This window comes from Abramis brama (assembly GCF_963993115.1).
Source record: "Abramis brama genome assembly, chromosome: 4".
Lineage (NCBI taxonomy): Eukaryota > Metazoa > Chordata > Actinopteri > Cypriniformes > Leuciscidae > Abramis > Abramis brama.
This window is the reverse complement of record NC_139966.1, coordinates 4,329,263-4,349,608: the sequence shown is the minus strand read 5'-3', so window position 1 is coordinate 4,349,608 and position 20,346 is coordinate 4,329,263. Positions and strand designations below refer to the sequence as shown.

General features: G+C 37.7%; 1 protein-coding gene across 1 annotated transcript in view; it reads right to left on the bottom strand.

Annotated features, from left to right (window-relative positions):
* Positions 1-9,722: 9,722 nt before the first annotated feature.
* The window catches only part of LOC311081597 (uncharacterized protein), a 44,351-nt gene continuing 33,727 nt past the window's right edge, over positions 9,723-20,346 (bottom strand). Inside the window, exons 3-8 of the mRNA XM_084112148.1 lie at positions 17,998-18,188; positions 11,869-11,997; positions 11,241-11,434; positions 10,767-10,836; positions 10,399-10,603; positions 9,723-10,297 (exon numbers count right to left, since the gene is read on the bottom strand). Coding sequence (XP_083968274.1) covers positions 10,056-10,297; positions 10,399-10,603; positions 10,767-10,836; positions 11,241-11,434; positions 11,869-11,997; positions 17,998-18,039 — 882 coding nt within the window. The 5' untranslated portion in view covers positions 18,040-18,188 and the 3' untranslated portion in view covers positions 9,723-10,055. The remainder of the gene's footprint in view (positions 10,298-10,398; positions 10,604-10,766; positions 10,837-11,240; positions 11,435-11,868; positions 11,998-17,997; positions 18,189-20,346) is intronic.

Here is a 20,346-nt window from a genome sequence, read left to right as displayed (position 1 = left end):
GCTCACAATGTCACATTTACAATACGGTTTCATTTGTTAACATTAGTTGATGTATTAACTAACATGAACTAACAATGAACTACACATTTGTTACTCTTTGTTAATGATAGTTTAGAAAAATACAGCTGTTCAAATTAACATTAAGTATTGTTCATTCTAAGTTTGTCAACTAAAGTAGTTAACTAATGTTATCAAATGAAACCTTTTTCATTTAATAATCTGACTGTCTTATTTTCACAATATTGATCTCCTGCAGGTGTTGCATCTGAGAAAAAGCAAGGTAGTAAACATCATTCATTGTTTCCATTATGTTTTCTTAAATAACTAACAGTAAATAAATAAATACATGATTTGATTGTAGAATATGATTTTTTTAAAGGCTCATATTGTTCTGTTGTGGTGATTTGTGTTTATATGTGATATTATCGGATCATGGCATACTATGTGTTCTGTGCAGTGTTTATTGTTTGTTTGATGGCAATATCATAATCACTGTTTATGTTTCTTGCTCCATATTTTATCTTTTTTTTTTTTACGTGTTATTGTTCTCTCCTCTGCATTCTTGTCTCTTTCTCTATTGTTTGTCTATGTTTGTGTTTAAGTGCAATTTATGAAATCTTTTCCTGTTTATCTTGCCTTGTGTGAAAAACAGGCTAAACCGAGTCTTGCAGGCAGAGATTTAAGAATGTTGTTTTAACCTTTTTAACCAGTGTTTATCTTTTTGCAGAGAAGATAAGTTCATTAAAACGAAAAGCTGATGATGTGACCAGTGACTCCAAGCTGGACTTAAAGAATCCAAAACCTTTTCCATGTCCACACTGCAAAGCTGTCCTAAGCGCACACAAAAACTTAAGAGGACATATCAGGGATGCACACAACTTTAACACTACTCCTATGATATGTACTGATGCAAGAAGCGGAATTTATGTCACTCCAAAATATGACCATAGTCCTGTTTTCCCGATTCATGTACTCAAGTCTACCAATCCACCAAATATTGACTGTGAGGTAGAAAACTGTCGCCGATGTATGCAGATTGCTTGGTCTTCTGGAAATCCTGGAAAAGAGTGTGTACACCTTGAAAGAACCAAGAATGCCAAGTCATATGTAAAGCCTGTAGTCCTACAGTGTAACTCACTGAAGGACATGCTGAGCAAAGGGCTAATGTCCTCAGAGTGGGCCGTCAAATGTGAACAATTCAACAACACTGCAAACAACCATGGAGTCGAAAGTGTCTTTCCAGTGTTTTTTGGAGACAAAGGATACTCTAATCGGTGGTATTTTTTTCAGCATTCATAAATACAACAGACAACTGGTGTCAGTTTGGGAGAACTAGAGTGACATTTGATGCAGTGGCAGGACAGTGGAACTGTCAGAGTCAAGGAACTGGAAGATCACACCGTTGTGTACACCGAATGATGGGGCTGTGGTGGATTTTCCAGGAGTCCCCTGGCACCCTAGTGTCCACCTCTGATATTCAAGTAGAGGACATTGACGATTTGGAGACTCACATGGTTGAAAGCAGCATCATGTGCGAGCCACACAATATGAACACACAAAAAAATCTGTGTTATGACAGAATACCTCTCAAAACATAAACGCATCCCATGCCTCCAGGAATGACCTTTGACGCTGAGGACTCAGGAGGAAGAACCACCACCATGTTTTGCTCCCTCAGAAAACACCTGCCCCTACTGTCCCGGGCCTACCCCTCCGGCACTCAATCCAACCACAGGTGTAACCAGCCAAGCTGTGGTGTATGGGATACAGTATATCTTCAAAATCTGAAGCTTCAGTTCAGGTTCCCAGTGTCCTTAACATGAACAAAGAGGATCGAATCAAAAGCCTTCAAAAGTTGCGCGATTGCAAGGGTGAATATAATGAAAGTTCTCCAGCTGAACGGTTTACTTTCGCCATTGAAAAAAGACAGGACTGTGAAAAGTTCCTCAGTGAACTGGCTGATAAAAGAAAGTACAAACTCTTTGTGAGATTTGAGGAGCAGTGATTCCTGCTCAATTCTCGTTTCATATTTTGTACATATTTACCCATATTGGTATCACTTCATAATAACGTTCAGTTGTGTGTTTGCATTGTTTTTATGTCTTTGTTTTTATTTTCTCTTTTATACCTTCTGTACAGCACTTTGGTTCCACTTGTGGTGTTGAAAGTTCTCAATAAATAAAGTTGAGTTGATTTGAGTTAAAGTCATTTATAAGTGGTTAGTTAATGATGAACTAATCATTTACAAAACATTCATAAATGATTAGCAAGTGATATACTAACATTGTGTGGATTCAGTTATAAGTAATTTACAAGTGATTAGTAAATGATTAACTAATTATTAACGAAACATCACTATGCGTTCATAAATGATTAGCAAGTGATATGTTCATTATTGTTTGTATGTTTTGTAGATTCAGTTATAAGTAGGGTTGTTCCGATTCCGATACTAGTATCGGAAATGCCGCCGATACCAATAAAAATTTTGGCATCGGTATCGGCGAGTACATCTACCCATGTACCGATCCGATACCATTTTATTAAACAATACCTAGTTGTGCACGCTAGCTTTGCTTAACGCTGCAAATCGGAGATCAATTCTTCTTCGCTGTTCTAAACAGTGGTTGCTTGTGGCAACACAGGAAGTTGTGCTGTTGCCATAAGCAACCACTGTTTAGAACAGCGAAGAAGAAATGAAAACGCACGCAGTATGAGTATTTCAGACTGGACCAACCAGCCAGTAAATGGCGACATGTCTCATATGCCATACTGCAATTTCGAGGCACAAGTATTAGCAACACGGTTCGTTGGACCATTTTTCCTGCCGACCAAAATTTCGTTATTTCAAATGTAGGCGCGCGGCAAGCGCATAATGTAAGAGACGCTGGCGCCCAAAATCAAATGGCAAACGTAATGAAAACGGAACAAAACTGCGGCACTCGTTATTTTGTGCTTCACAGAGACCATTAAACAGTTTGGAACAATGCAGCGTGGGCCGATCTTGATCAAGCTACACTGTTGCTACACAGCGCTAAGAGATCCAGTAAAGAAAGCATTTGAATTCACCACTGAACTAATAACATCGCTGCGAGATCTAGTGAGAAGCATTCACATTTCTCCGTTATTAACGGATCAAACTCCGCTGACGTGGAAACCAGGAACATTGTGCTTTCAAGTAACGTTATGTCGGTTTTATTTTGACATTATGAATAAAATTGCTGTCCTCAAATGTTAATCTGAAATAAAATAAACCTTTGTTTATAACTACTACAATTTACATTTCATTTTTTTATAAGGAGCTGTTTTTGTTTTATATGTCAAGTATAACTCCATCATTGCTCAAAGTAAAAAATGATCATACTTAATGATGTTAGTTTTAATAAAAAATAAATGTAAATCAAGGAAATTTCTCTGCCATTTCTTTCTTTTTGCTGTATTGAAAACATACCAAACCGTGACACCAGTGTTTGTGGACCGTTACACCCCTATTATTCATATATCATTTTTTAGATTCCTAGATTTATTTGTTGCACTTTTTTATACGGTTATATTGTAAAACTAAAATACCTTTTATAAAATAATTCTAGCAATTCATACAGGGCTAGTATGAATGGCGGCTGTATAGATACACACCTAGGTATCGGATTAGTACTCGGTATCGGGAAGGGAAAAAGGGTATCGGAACATCTCTAGTTATAAGCAATTAACAATTGATTAGTAAATTATTAACTAATCATTTACAAAACATGAATATGCATTTCGTAACTGTTTAATAAATTATGGGTTTTTTTTTTGTACCAATCAGTTTCAAGCTTTATGCTCTAAAGGTTAAACTAAACATCACTTGTAAATGTGTTACTGTGCACCATGTCGGAGAACCACTCAAGAGTCTTTGAAGATCCCAGTGAGGTCAGGGGTCATGTGGCTGCTGAAATAAGCAAGGCTCTTCTCCGTGAGGTCAGGGGTCATGTGGCTGCTGAAATAAGCAAGGCTCTTCTCCGTGAGGTCAGGGGTCATGAGGTCAGGGTGAGAAATCTTGAGAAACTTACACCCATGTCTATGAAAATCACTATTGGTATTACATAGTGTTTGTTTGTTTGTTGTAGTTGCTGTTGAGGTATGATGTTCTACACATTTCACCCTCTGGGGACCAAAAACGCGCCCGCGCGTTTTGCTCGTTTTTTTTTTTTAGCAATGAAAATAAACACTAAATGCTCTGTTAATTTTGATCTTTCATTTTCGTGTAATACATCACTCGATCCTGTTCAGTTTCTATTTTTTTTCTGTATACTCACAATAAAAATAAAGTGTTTCGCTTTTTGACAAATAAAGAAAAATTAACATGATGCGATTTCTGCCTTCTCTCTGTCAGTAAACTCCCATTTGAAACGTGTTTGAAAATGATCTATAACTCCGCGAAAATTCAGTCAAACAGGCAAACAGACCCACGGGCATAAAGCTTGAGATCGCATCTGTTAAATGAAGTAACTTATATAAAAAACAAATATTCTCAACTTCTGTAATCTGTATAAAAAGAGAGCGACTCCAGTCGAGCTCATTACGAGCTAATTCACAGTAATGTGACCACTCCCCGGAGAGCGCGTGCTATTCAAACGCAAATTCTGAGAACTATTGAAGATCTGTGAAACGCCCATCAGCTGTAAACAAAGCGCGTCGCGACTCCTCGCGAGTGAGACATTATAGCCTACCTTATGGAGAAAAGATTCCTCAGAACAGTGCTGATGAGGAGCAATATCTCCTGAAATGAGGAGCAGATCCCGCTGAGGAGTGAGGTAGGCTGTTTTCTTTTTCAAGTGTGGAATAACGTTATGGAATAACGTTAGTGTAGGCCTATGCAAACCGCAAAAAGATGAATCGCATTTCTATAATATGACTCGCCTTTCTGTGAGATGAATGAAGGGTACATATTTGTAAAGACTGTTTAGCCTAAATATAAATCGCGCGTCTGTGTGTGAAAGAATAAACTGCTTTGCTATAGCCTACTGAGACGAGTAATCGAAATCGACTGGAATATGTTGAAATAAAATGTATTTGTATAAGCAACGTATTAAACTGCAAATTAGCATTTATATGCCCTAATAATTAATAAAAACAATGTTACAGTCAGTCACTTGTTGACTAGATTTGGGTACAGTTTTTAGGCTACTGTAGAATATACTGCCACATCAAATAAGCTTTTGTTTAGCAATTTCTACTCATATCTAATGTATATATATATATTTGTATGTAGGCCTATAATCTTTTTTCTTTTTCTTTTTTACAAAGAAAGAGTACACTTGAAATATTGTTGAAATTGTAATTATTGTTGTAATTGTAACATTTTTAATAAAATAGCAAAACATATTTACAAGAGAGATGTAAGCGAAATCTTAAATGGTCAATATAAGTCTTCTTCTAAATACATCTTTTGTCCTTGCATTGTGGCTCAGTCAGTGTCACACCTGAAAGAATGGCTCATTAGGCAGAGTCATTATGCAGAGTGGGTGTAAACTACTCCTCCCCCTCGCATATTGGCTTTCCAAGCAAAACCTGTTTTACACCATTTAAATCAATGTATTTTTTTTTGTGAACGATAAAGCAAGACTATTTCACATAATTTTGAAGCTAGAACTCAAAGGGACAACATCCATTAGTCAAAAGTCTTGTGGACACATATTTAATATGTGTTTTGTGGTCTTAATTCAGCAACTTTCATTTTAATTTTTTCCAATAACCACGCATAAACATTATTCTCTTAAAAATACAAACATCTACATACACGTTGCTCGCATATTATGGTAGCCCTGTTTGTGCTATATAGAGTGAATTTACACCTTTGCCATTAACATGTTTATAAATAACTGAAAAAAGCACAAATGTCAAGGCATGTCAGAACATCTCAAGGGCCCCAAAAACACCTTGGTCCCCAGAGGGTTAATTGAGCCTAAGAATAAGCTGTCAACATCTTCAGTCACTTCTTGTATCATTCTGGTTTTGCATTTGTTCGCAAAGTGACCAATTTTGTGGCATTTATTACATTCTCTGTCTTTAGCTGGGCATTTGTCTCTTGCATGCTTGCGCCCACATCTCCCACAGTTTTTTCTTTCACTTTCTTTTCGTCCGCCTGCTGCCTCATACTGTGTTTTTTTCCACTTGCTTTTATAAACTTTAGATTTCACTTCATCAACCTGCCCTGATGCACCAGCCTCGCTGTTCTGTTGCTTCACTAGCTCACTGTGCCTGGCCATGTCGACTGCTTTTTTCAGAGTGAGGTCGCTTGTCATTTGCAGCTTCAATGAAAGATCTTTATCTTTAATCCCTATGACAAGTCTATCTCTTATTTCCTCCTCCTCCTCATGAAAGTCACAGTGGGCTGCGAGTTCATACAAGTGCCTTATGTACTGTTCAACGGACTCACCCACTTCTTGCGTCCGCGAGTGAAAACGTGCTCTCTCGAAAATCACATTCCTTTTCGGCACAAAGTGCTCGTCAAGCAGCCTCATCACATGTTCAAAATCCTCTTCCTCTTCCTCGTCATCTGGCAAGACGAATGAATTGTACACTTGCTCTGCCTCTGGGCCCATAGAATAAATCAGTGCGCTGACCTGAACATCGGCTGGCTCTCTGTTAAGCTTTGTTGCTATTCGGTACCTGGAGAAGCGTTGTTTCCAGTCGGGCCAATCCTCCGGTTTAGCGAAGTTAAGTTGCTCCGGCGCCGAAAACTTTGCCATTCTGGGCAGCTTTCTCCAGTCAAACTACCTCTTTTAGTCTTTTAGCGTGATGTGTCGGTTCACTTCTGACACCATGTGAAGTGTTCCTATCTTCTCATGAATATATAAGGAGACAGTGGATGGTCTTTTACTAGACTTTATTTATTAACATGACGCAGCCGCATACATGTGTCTCAGCATACATGAGTCTCCGCTCAATGTTATCTTCCTGTTGTAACGTCACGCATACGTCAGCACTGACGTATGCCCAATCACAGAACATGACAGGTTCACGTGACACGCGTGGGTTTCTCTCGTCATTAAACCGCGGAGACGTTGCCTAACGCCTCAGAAAATCCGACCTGCCTGTTTACATGACAGTCGCATTGGCACATATCCGATTTATTTCCACATATGAATAAGGCCTGAAACCGATCTCGATATATCCGAATGCATGCGGGTTTTTTTCCTGTTTACACTGTCATAGTCTAGAACTGTCACGGTTCATGGGTTTGCTTGCTCATTCTGTGTGTACTGCACTGATCTGATTGCCTATCAGCACCAGCTGCGCTGACGAGCGATCAGATCAGTCGCAGGTGCGTCTCGTTTATTAGTCCTATATGTAGTGCTGTCTTACTCATGTTCTGTGTCAGATCGTTTTGGTTGCTGGTTCTTGTGCTGACATCTGTTCTGTGCAGTTCTGGTCCTGCTCTCGGCTTGCACGGATCTCCTGTTTGTCGTTCTGCCTGAACTGTGGTCTGCCTGTGCTGAGGAGATTCACGACGTGTCATTTCTCTTCTACCCTGCTTGGATTCTACTCTACTGTTCTCGTGTTTCCTAGGACCTGCTGAGAGCTCGTTGTTTGCCAGTCAACCTGTTTGTTCTACTGATTGTTTACAATAAACCTTATTTCGACTCGCTACTGGATCCGTTGTATGCTTCCTGACATAACGATCTGACACAGAACATGAGTAAAACAGCACTACATATAGGACTAATAAACGAGACGCACCTGCGACTGATCTGATCGCTCGTCAGCGCAGCTGGTGCTGATAGGCAATCAGATCAGCGCAGTACACACAGAATGAGCAAGCAAACCCATGAACCGTGACAAGAACACATCGGATCTGTGTCACATGTGAGCAAAAAATCGGAATTTGGTCACATTTCACTGACAGTGTAAACGAGGGACGCCCTCTAATTTTACTGTCACCTTCCTCAGGGATGATTTAAGTTGTGTTCAGTTCTATATTTGAAGTTTCCAGGTCTAGTAATCTTACTGTTACCTTTCTCAGACCAAGGGGGGTTATAAGTGCTGCTGCTGCTAATGTTTCAAGTTTTTCATTCAAGTAGTTTACCAGATAGATTATTATATGTAGGCTTAATATTGTAGGCTAAGCCTACCCATGTTAGCCTGGCTAACGTCAGACCAAGTCTCATTTGAGACTTGGTCTGGGAACCACGTGTTCATTTTCTCGTATTTGAGGCGTGGTTTACGAATGCCCAGAGCCGTTTATTGGGCGCTATGAATGTCTATCAAATGCGCCTGTACGTAGCTCATAGCCAATCGCTTCAATTATACCAGATGACGTATGTAGAGCGACAGAAATTCGACGAGGAAAAAGACGTGGGGTCAAAGATTTATTTATACACGATGGCGTTTAGCGAATATTACCGTTTGTGCAAGATAAACATGTAGGTAGAAGGTAGCATCGAGTCTGATGCCATGTTGGATCCATAGATATAAACAAACTGCGTCGGTGTCGTCATCGTCTTGCTGCTCCCTCCCCGTTCTGTGATTGGTTCCCTTTTTCAGGGGAAAATCTGGTCCATGGTGTCCAGACTGCCTAGCAGCGTGAATAAAATCGCGCTGCGAGCAAGGCAGTATGGGGAAACCCAGGCTATACCCATGTAGATTTTTATTTAAAATGTATTTTATGTTGCTTAATGTTTCACATGCAACAGGTGAGCCAGTGCACAATTATTTTTTATGTATTTTAATTTTCTGTAGATAATTTATTTTGTTAAACAACATAAATGCCATTATCTGTACCTTATCCCAACTGTTACAATAAAACATAAATTGAGCAATATAACATGCATTTTTATTCAGTAGCCTATAAGCAATATTTTGCTTTTTATGTTAAAGACACTATTGATACCGTGAGAAATTTACATTCTCAGGAAAATAGCCGCTTATCAGTTAATCGTTAATCGATCGATAAGGTCAATCAATTAATGATTAATGAATTAATCAATAATTTGCATCCCTAGTTTGTATAATTTAATTTTATATTTTATTCTTCAAAATAATATTTTAAAATATTATTAAATTGTGTAAAATCATCAAGCAGTGACTGAATCTACCATTTTATGTAATAAGAAAAATATATATATATAATTTGTTTGTGCTAATCTAAACTTTATGAATACAACTGATTTACCACTTTCCACAAAGACAACAGTGTTCCACAAATGTATCAAATAGTTCTCAAATACTGTAACTGTAGTATTTAAAACTGTTTTCTGAATCAGATTTGCAGGTCCAATGAACGAGCCCATGGTTTCATCATGCTGCCAAAGCCTTATTGGCTGCAGGATTTGCATTGAGGAATGGCAAACAAATTCTCCCTCCTGCCCAAAATGCCGTGCTGGTGATTCTGGCAACAACATACAAAGACTCATGGGCCTATCTGATGCATTGGCTGCACTCAGAAACATACTCTTGGATTAATACTATATACTAGTATTATCAAACGTTGCACAATTGCGTTTTACTCTTGTTTCTTTTGTTCTTTTGTCCTTCATCTTCTCAAGATATGCAGTTCTAGTACAAAGTTAGATGTGCATCATTGCATTTGGTTATTTAATTTTGTTTTGCATCCAATCTGTGTATTGTATTGTATTGTATTGTTTTGTATTGTATTGTATTGTATCATCCAATACAATTTTACACAACTGTTCTTTTTTTTGTTGCAAAATACAAACTGAAGCAAAATGTTTAATATATTTATGTCTTTGTATTGAAGAGTTTGAACAAGAAATGTTAAATACAACAAATTTCTTGGCAAAAAAAATAGACTTGTCTGTTTATTCAACTGAGATTTGGGCATGGTGGCAGCTAAATACATGCATACATAAATTGAATCCATTATTTGTATATCCAGGCTGATTTTATAGACTTCACAGTAGAATGCCTAATGCCTACTACATGCCTAATTCATACTGCCAAATTAAAACTTCACTGCTTAAAAAAAAAAGAGAGAGAGAATTGATGTCACTTTTCATGCATATCTTTGGGTTACATTTATGAGGTAAAGCAATGCATTCTGAAAAAGGCTATATTCACTGTTCACTGCTTGATTGTAAAGTAGAGAGATGTCTGGACTTTTCTACAAATTCCTGCTCTGCATGACATCTGTCCTCCTCAGAGAAAAAGGGGTCCGTTCCAAAGGTAGACATCAAAGTCAGCGACGATCCCAACTCCTGCTCATACATATTTGCCACAACAGAGGCATTGGGCAGCAGCTCATCTGAAATTTTTGATGGACATCCACTTGCTGCAAGTTCATTGGGTATTCCACGACCTAAAGCAATTAAGCATGGTAAACAGCAGATATCAAAGTGAATGTGCCGTGATTTTAAAGTGCCTATTCAGAAAAATATCAGAAAAGTCCTCAGAGCATACCTGGGATCCTATGAGCATTCCATGCCTGCACTACTCTATTTAGTCCAATTTGGCTTAACTGACATGCCAGGCTTGAAGTGCAGAATTTAGTCATACTGTCCTCCATGTTGATGACTTCTTGGTCTAGCAGGTGCACCAGGGCCTGTTTCAATGGGTAGTTCACCCGATTGTTCACTTCAGGCCAAATCCTTTCAACTCTAAGATTCTGAAAAACAATGTTTCATATTATATGAAACACAATGAAGAATGTATGAACTAATAAGGAAAATAAATTGCCAGTTTGAAATGCACATATGTATTATTAATTACATATTTGTATACTGGTTGTAGTAGTCTTATGATTGTTTTCAGCATTGCAAAAACCTCACCCTTGTTGAAGATGTTTGAAGGTATGGTTGTCTGAACTGGTCCCACATGCCATAATTAACTACAGCAGATCTGAAATAAAAAGATGTAAATTTGTTGTATGTGCACATGACAATTCTGAGGAGAAATGCAAGACATTAAATGAAAAGACTATTTTTAGCTTCTTTTTTTTTTTGACAGCAATGCGTATTCACTGGGTAACACTTCAGTATGGCAAACACAGTCACTATTAACTATGACTTTTGACTCCTAATTTACAGCTTATTAATAGTTAATAAGGTAGTTGTTAAGTTTAGGTATGGGGTAGGATTAAGGGATGGATAATATGGTCATGCAGAATAAGGCATTAATATGTGCTTTATAAGTACTAATAAACAGCCAATATGCAAACTAATAAGAAACTTTAAAAGTGAGAATTGGTCCCCATATTGAAATGTTACCATTCACTGCTTGTGACTTCCTCTGAACATGCTCACCTGTAAACATCTTCATAAACTACGAGGTTGTTTTTCACTGGCATTGTAGCATTGGTAATAATTTTGCTGCTGTAGCCATCAACTGCCAAAACGTGCGTTACACCGAACATCACAAGCTTCTCATTTTGATCAAGGTGTAGTTTGTGGCCCATATATTCGGCATGATATGGGTCTGGGTTAAGATTACGTGCACCCTAAACATGGGGGAAACATTTGCTTATTGCAGGCTTTCAGCTTGAACCCATAGCTCATGTATTTACAGAATGTTTTTTGCTACAACTCTTATAAATGCTGGTTATATTTAATTAAGTTCCACCGCAAATACTGCGAAGGAAATTTGAAGTAATCATATTTCACTAACATTCTTTTCTTGCAGGGTTAACATTTACATGTTTTTGGAATCTGATAACAAAATGTTTTAGGACTTATGCCACAGTTTGTATGGTGAAGGAAGTAACGAAAGGAAACAAAACTAGATGCATATATATATATACTTGGATCTCATGACCATGATTTGTGGAACAAGCTAGATTTTTTTCTGTTTAGTAATAGAGGAGGGTGATTGTGATGCCACTTATCATGCTTATTATTACTGTTTAATACAGAGCACAAGTGTAGCAAAACTTACCTGCCGTCGAAATTCGTTGTATGGCTGATGAATTTCTCTCAGCAATTTTCCGACTCGAATTTCTCCTGCACGCACTCCCAGTGAAGATAGACAGCCAGTCATGAACTTGCGGCCATACGATGGCCCCGTCTGTTAAGAAATTATAACCATGAGATAATGTTTGAGTGATAAGATTATTGTATCCATGACAACCAAACTGAGAAGCAAGATATTTAAACAGTATACAACAACGGGACATTTGACTGTACATGACATTTTTGGCATTATCGATAGCCTACTGCTTGAAATCGTAATCGAAACCGGCTTGTACAGTAAATACATGAAACCTTAAATAAAATGGTTATTGAGCTACAATAGGCTACAATAAAAAGAGCAGCGACAAGAAATAAAAATGAACACAAAAACTATACTTACCTTAAACATAATTCATTATATGTTTTAATAGCTCACTTTAAGCGTTTATTACAAAATAATTGCTAAAAGTAAATACAATCAAAAGAAAAAACATCTACAATTAATTGTTTCGAATGCAAAGCTGCCTGTTTCATGAAGGACCAACTTAGTCTTGTCCATAGGTCTTGTCCCAAAAACACTGGTCGAACAATAATATATATAATAAGATAAAGAAGATGATGAAAAACGTATTTACCTCATAAATAGATCCAATCATAGCTGCTTCCAGTTCTGTGTCCGATATGTCTTTTTCGACGAAAGGTTGTGTTTAAAACAGATTCGTCTAACGCTCATTTCAGAGCATCGCTGGACACCCATTTGTTGCAGATGGGTGGAAATCTCTGCATGAGTCTTGCCACTTTCGAATAAGCCTTTAACCAAATTATGAGCTAATGTTAACTTTTTTAATGTTAACAGTTACTTAGCTTGTATAAGATTAAAAACGTACAGACATTTAGGCTATAGTAAGCCTAATAATAATCAGAACAAATTGCCCTAATTTTCATTTTTGCCAGAGACACAAATAGACATTAGGTTATATTTGGAAAATATGCAACCGTATAGGAGTAATGGGATTTTTGTGTGTGAAATAGTTACATCGTTTTCCTATCTCTCTTAGGGTGCCCGCAATCTCAACCCCCCATACCATATCAAGCTGATTACATGGGTCACAAGGTTCATATGGACCAAAACGAAAACCTGGCTATGTTTGGGGTTACCCATGTTTTAGCCATTGATGGCTTCAGCAAAAAGGCTGTTGCTCATTCTACAATGCCTATAAAAAACAACCTTGCCATCTATGAAGATGTTTTCAGGTAATAGCCAATTATTATTATTATTCTGGACACTAAAGGGAGTGCATACACATGGCTACCATTCATTAGAGAATATATAAATGTATAATAACTGTTGAACATCTACATTGTTATGAAGCATATTATACTGAGAATAACTAATAACAGTTAAGTTTGAAAAGTTTTGCACAAAATAAAACAGACTTTTTCATCCACTAGGCCTGCAGAACTTGCCTATGGTATGTGGGACCAGGTGCGAGTAGATCATGGCAAGGAGTTTTATTTGACGCTCTTCAATGCAGGAGCTGCTGTCGTCTAACCGCCATAATCAGGAGCGAAGGCCTTATTTACAGACTTCATCCACAAGGGTACAGCTCAATAGTTTGTTTGCCTGCTTTTATTATTATTACTATTATTATTATTATTATTCTTTTTGCTTCAGCAGCATACTGTTGTCTTGCATGCATGAGACAAATTGTCGTTAGTATTACTATGCTTTCCAAATTTTAGGGTAATTAAACATAAAATTAACCATGGCCAAGAACAGGTTTCTTTTTTAAATCTGGTTAGAGCTTAACAATAAACAACTGCAGAAGCAGCCACACTGGACTTAATTCAACCTTTATATTCTGGTTACGTGATGAGCATATTGTGATTTTTATGTTTCAGCCTATTTGTCCTTAAGCAGAATTCCTGGTAAAACTATACATTTACCTGTTCAGCAGTCAATGTGCATGATGACTGCTGAGTTGATCAATTTACAGATTTACTGGGAATTCTGCATGACCATTTTTCCCCAATAGACTATATGTTTCATTTACCCACCAGAACAAATTGACTGATTACACATCTTTGTTGCAAATTCAGAATCATATAGTTGAACGAATCTGGCCTGAAGTCAACAATCGTGTCAACTATCCACTGAAGACAGCTCTGCTGGGGTTGGTGGATCAAGAGGAAATAGACATGAATGACAGCCTTGTGAGATACTGTGTGTCCAATCTGACTTGCCGCTTGTGTGAGATTGGTCTTACAAGGCTGGTGGAGTCATGGAAAGCTCATCGAATGCCAGGTGGAATAAAACAGTGTTTCGAAGATTACAATAAAAAAAACTTAGATTTTATTATTAATAATAACAATGCACAAGAGACTGCAAAAAGTGAGTGTACATCTAGTCAGTGGGTGCTTGGTCACCTGTGGAGCGTGTCACCCAAGGCATCAGCGAATTATGTGGGCTAGGGCAGACGTACATGTCAGATATGTGTCTGAAGTTCGGGCCTACTGTTAGGGCTCGAATTGAGCAGGTTGGGCTTTATGAGGGTGAGATTCAGCATGTCATAGATGCTGAGTCCACTTTCAATGACGATAAGTTGGCTAATTTGCTGAGGGACAAGCCTTTGCTTGTTGCTTTTAGCGATGTTGCTGCTGATGGTGGGGCCACATACGCTGTGCAGAATGTGGCCCAGCACATGGTGGGCAGGCTAAGGTCACTTTTTGAGAGGAATTGTGGGAAAGGAGGGTATGACCAGTCCTGGGCAGCTTATCAGTATGAGTTAGGGCTGGAGGAGCTGTTTTTTGGCCACCCATTCTCCTCATGGGACCATCAATATAGTGTTAGCCTGGGAACAAGCTCAAACCAGAGCAAAAGCTGCCAGTGGGGATTTGCTGCTCTAGCCCCAACCAGCAGTGCCAGTGCTGGCCTTGCTCCACCTCCGTTACGCCACTGGACGTTGAATGAGACACAGCACAGTAGAATTGAACGGCTGTTTAGATTTTCGGAGGCTGTCAGTGCTGGCATGAGTCTGGTTGGGGCAGAGCTGGTCATGCTTTTGCTTTGTGATCTGTACGATCGCAATGATCGAATCCCTATCGCGGCCCTGCAGAATAGCAGCTGCCCGGGGACACTAAAGGGATTCATGTCCATCCAGGGTCTTAGTGAGACCCTGGAAGGCGAGGCTTCCTTTGTTTACCCACATACTTTTAGCAGGGCTAAAGATATGGTATCACAAGCAGGACATGACGTTAAGTCTTGCTTGATGTCAGGGTTGCGTGGTCACAGCCTTCGGTTCTTCCCGGCCTTAAAGTTTTACAGTGTCAGTCACAACAAAAAAAGTGACCTGGAACTTTAAGGATTTCTGGGAAATACATGATGCCACTGAAAAACCATCTGTGGAGGCTTGGGCAGTGAGCCTGGTGGGAGATGTGTGTCTCGAAATGGAAAAAAGGGGACTTTGTTTCATTCGGAACACCCAAAAATAGCGGAACGCTATGCTGAAATAATTCATTCATTTATTTATTTATTCATATACATTTTTCCTATTTAGGTTATTTATATAGGTTTAGTGTTAGATTGGGTTAGTAATTATAATAGGTTAGTGTATAGTATAGGTTAGTAATTAGTATTAATTCATAGGTTGGTGTTGGGTTAGGCTAAGGTTTTTTTTAATATAAGTCAGTGATAGCTGTGTTGGGTGTTGTAATTTTTGATGTAAGTTACTGTTAGGGTTAAGTTAGTATTGCGTTATGTGTTGTATTTTTGTAAAAAAAAAAAAAAAAAAAATAGCAGTAACCCAGCCTCTGACATTACACAAAGCAGTGTAATGTCAGTGCCGGTCCCAAGCCCGGATAAATGGGGAGGGCTGTTATACACTTAGTGTGGGGTTTGGGGAACAGGGTTAGGGGAATGAAACATCCAAGGCTTAAACCTAAGGTTTGAACCTGGTTGTGCACGGTCCATCTGTCCACTGACCACTTCAGACTAACCCGAGCCAGACCAAGTTCACAAGCATGCACTACATCTCATTTTTAAATCTCTTATGAGTATGACCTCTTGATCTCTTCAATGTGTCACATAGCTCCGCCCAGGAAGCTCTCAGCGACATAAACTAGGTCGAAATTCGAATTTTGGGGTATGGCATGTTTTTTTTTGCTACATGCCATGGGATTAATCAATGCATGCTGATGAATAATGTATAATAATAATAATAATTAATCTGCATACCCTAGTTTTGCACTGATGTAAAAAGACTGACAGTGACACAATAAGACCTCATGTTAGCAAAATGTTTTAATCTTTTAACTCTTAAAAAAAAAAAACTATAAAAAAAACATGTATGTTCTTTAATGTTTGATTATAATTTTACGGTCTTCACCTAGGGATGGGAATTGATAAGATTTTATCAATAATAATGCCACTGACGATTATGATTATCGATCCAATTCTTTATCGATTCTCTTATCGATTCTTGATAGCACTGTGTGGAAAAATGTAGTCATATGCTTTTTTTAAAAAAACAAGTGGTTTTATTTATTTTAAAGTTTAAGCTTGAGTTAGCAAACTGTACTTTTTTAAATAATTTATGTAATAAATATAACCTTATTGTAAAGTGTTACTGATTAGTTATACACCGATTCAGACGTCACCTGAGTTCACTGTTGGAAAGATCAGTTGTTTTAACCATTCATTAAAATGAATCGGTTCAAAGGAGTCATTAGTTCGCGAATTGGACGTATCGTGCGCGTTGTGTGATTATCCCAGCAGTTAGGACACTGACATCCAAGATTTGTGTCAACATAGAAAACATTTCATCACTGTATAGTTTTATTTCGTTTAATTAAAGTGTTGTTTATGTCAGCTGAATGTCCGGAACGCTTTTCAGAGAAGATAAGGAAACTTATTTAGCACAATTCACACCCAGCAGTAATTCAGAAAAAAAAAAAAAAAATCTCCGAATGCTCCACATGAAACTTTGGTCTTTCGACCTTTTACCACCGTGTCGATATATTTTGATTAATATGTGCGAGGGAGAGAGAGCAACACAGCGCCTAGTTTGGAGACGGTGAAGTCGTTTACACAGAGAGTGCGCGCGCGCGACCGGCTCTCTCTCTCTCTCTGCTCATTCTTTCAGTTAAACATACGCCCTGTCACAAACGCAGCCGTTCATCTACATTACTCACCGATCAAATAAGACTTTGGCGGGACAAAAAATCACTTTGGTTGGGCGCTAAAACAAGTTCAATGCAGGAAAATTCATGCGTGAGTTTCCATTAGACTCGCACGGTAGCCAGGCGTCTCATCAAATGGCGAGCTCTGCCTCAGTTGACGCTGTGTGCTTCAAGATTATGACTCAAGTGCTAAGATTCCAATTGGCCAAGAGAAAAAGTGCTAAGACTCCGATTGGCCCAGAGAAATGTCAATTATAAGAATTATCCAATAATGTTTCGCAATTCTAGCCTGCATGGCAGTTACTGTGAGAAACAATACCCCCCCCCCCCCCCAAAAAAAAACTCTCCGGTTCTACGCGATTCACGTAAATGACCCAATTGACCAAGAAAACGGCAATTGTCGCCGAAAAGCGACAAGTTTGCAGGTATGATAATATATTTGTGTATCCAAAAATTATCTCGGTCTAGGAAGGTCGAAACTGCTTGTAATTGGTGTCATTGGAAAGGTCTCTGTGAGTGCTTGTGTCGCTGCGACCTTCCTAGACCGAGATACATTTTTGAAACATAAAGTACATAAATTTACCTGTAAAAAAAAAAAACACTGTTGCTATTGCAACTTATGAATGCCTCTTGTAATTATTGTAATCTTTAGACTTATTAGTAGGAAAATTATACTATGGAAGTCAATGAGACCAGAAACTGTCTGGTTGCTGACATTCTTCTAAATATCTTCCTTTCTGTTCAGCAGAAGAAAGAAATTCATACAGGTTTGAAACAACATGAGGGTGAGTATATGATGACAGAATTTTCATTTTAAAAGTGGAGTATCCCTTTAAAACTTAAGTGTCGGTTAAGTCATCATGAGTTATTACGTCCCCTCTAATTTTAAATCACAAAAGTAAAGACTTAAAAGTAAAACAAAATTATTGTTTCCCACCTGTTGTTCCTTCAGACTCCAAAATTGCATTCCCCTGCGCATCAGTCAATACCATGGGGTCATGACTTCCAATGGCATCTTGCACTTTTCCGATGATCCCCTGAAGGGTAGCCTCACAGTCCAAAAACCGGACCACCACCATTCTGCTGGGACTCAACCACCCACCAACCACCTCAGCAAGAAAAACCCATCTGGAAGAATATCATATTAAAATAATTGTTATGACACACACGGCATTCAGAATCCTAGTTAACGTTAATAGTCTTATGTATTTTGTATATCAATAACTATAAAATGCGCTCAGTTTGCTCTTATAGTATCTTTGGGTTGACTGGTGTGAGAATGTAATCATCTCTTCCTTGGCTCAGGACCAAACAATACACAAAGTTCCATGTAAATACTTTCATAACGTTTTGCATAAGCTTGCTAACAGACACTGCAAAAACATAACCTCCACCACTTTCCTGGCAGAGGTTATGAAAGTCAGGGGGGAATGTTAAAATCTGCATAAAAATGTAAATGAAATGTACAACAAGTAGTATTAACCATTACACTACAACTACAGAGGAGACAAAGAATGGCAACTGGAGTTGATAATATCATCAAATGTGAAGTAGGTGTTTTGCAATTAAATCTAATTATTACATGGCTTGGTTGAATTCCAATGTAGAATGCAGTCTGTTATCTGCAAAGTAAGACACACCGTTGCCATGAAAAACAGAGCGTTGCTATGGACGCAGGATTCTAACCGTAGAGACGGAACGGACTATTTTCTTTACCGGAAGCAATACAATCGTTTTTAAATCAATAAACTTTTTTTTAAATCAATATTTTGTGTCAAATTATTGATTTATTTGGTGGGTAACCATGTAATAAGTAAGGGATAATGTAGAGCGATTATATTACGTTGAAATAACATTATTATTAATAATACATCTTTTAGAATATTTGATTGAATGCTGAATGTTGCGCTTGTTCAATTTAATAAAATTAAAACTTTAATTGTGATCATTAAAATAATTGAATATTAAATATTTAGAGGCCAAGTTTTGCTCATATATATATATATATATATATATATATATATATATATATATTTATTATTATTATTATTATTTTAATTTACCTCCTCGGGTCCACAACACACCATGCCGGAGCTCAGCTCCGTCTCCTTCAGCACCAAATATTGTTATTTCACTTGAATTATTTTTCATCTCCTGGTAAATGCATGGCATATGAGACTGAATAATTAGCAAGACTACACAGAGACACCCAGGCCATAGATATCATATATAAACGCTAGATGTCTTATGGCGCAGTCATTTCCGGCATCACCGTTCGGCCATCTTGTCTCAGTGCTCTGTCCATAAAGGTGAGTGATCAGCACGCACACAAATCCTCTTATCTCGCTGAAATCTTGACGGATTTACAAACGGTTTGGTTTCTTACAAACGTTATTAACGTGGCTATAGTTCCGAATGCTTGAAAATGTATGTTATAATTTTTCATATGTATGCAGTGTATGTATGTGGTGTCATAACTACATCTCTGACGTTTATAACAAACCAAACCGTTTGAAAATCGGTAAAAATTTGAGCAAGTTATGGTTATTTAAAAGTATATGCACCATTAAACGAGTGAGCGAGCACACTGTGGGGTCATTCCACGAAATCGGTGCCTTTTCAACTTTAAAAATTTTAAAAATATAATTGTTTCAAACTGATTTTTTTCAATACCCATTAATTCAAGACATCTTAACATGACAGGAAATTGTGTTGGGCCATCTCAGGCTATGCCATTTATTATTTTATGACTGTTTATTTATTTCATGTTTTGATATTTTCCTCAGTCCTGTTACTGACTAAAGTGATACTATATATAATACTTACAATTACAAATATGCAACAGTTTGCACATATATAAGTAGTATTTTGGTCCCTCTTTTCATTCAGATTATGTTGTATTTAAAAAAATTCTGTTTTATATCATAATTGCCATTCAGATTACTAAAAATTCCCTATTTCATGGATGATATCACATTACAATTAAGAAATATGTATACTTTGACAAGACATTTATTTTAAAAAGTGTCTTGTCCAAAAAGCAGTATAGTACATGTTACTATGGTGAGATCTGTTTGACTGTCAAATGTAATTTTTCTTTTAAAATATCAAATTAATGACAGTAACAGGACTGAGCTTTCAATAACCAAGAGGGTCTTTAGTCATCTATTGTTTGTCATTGCAGTTAATTGCATGCATTATGGACAAGAGTTATGAACTTATTTGCGTACAAGTTATCTATGGAACATTAGACCATGACAATCTGCTTCCATATGGGAGGTAATCT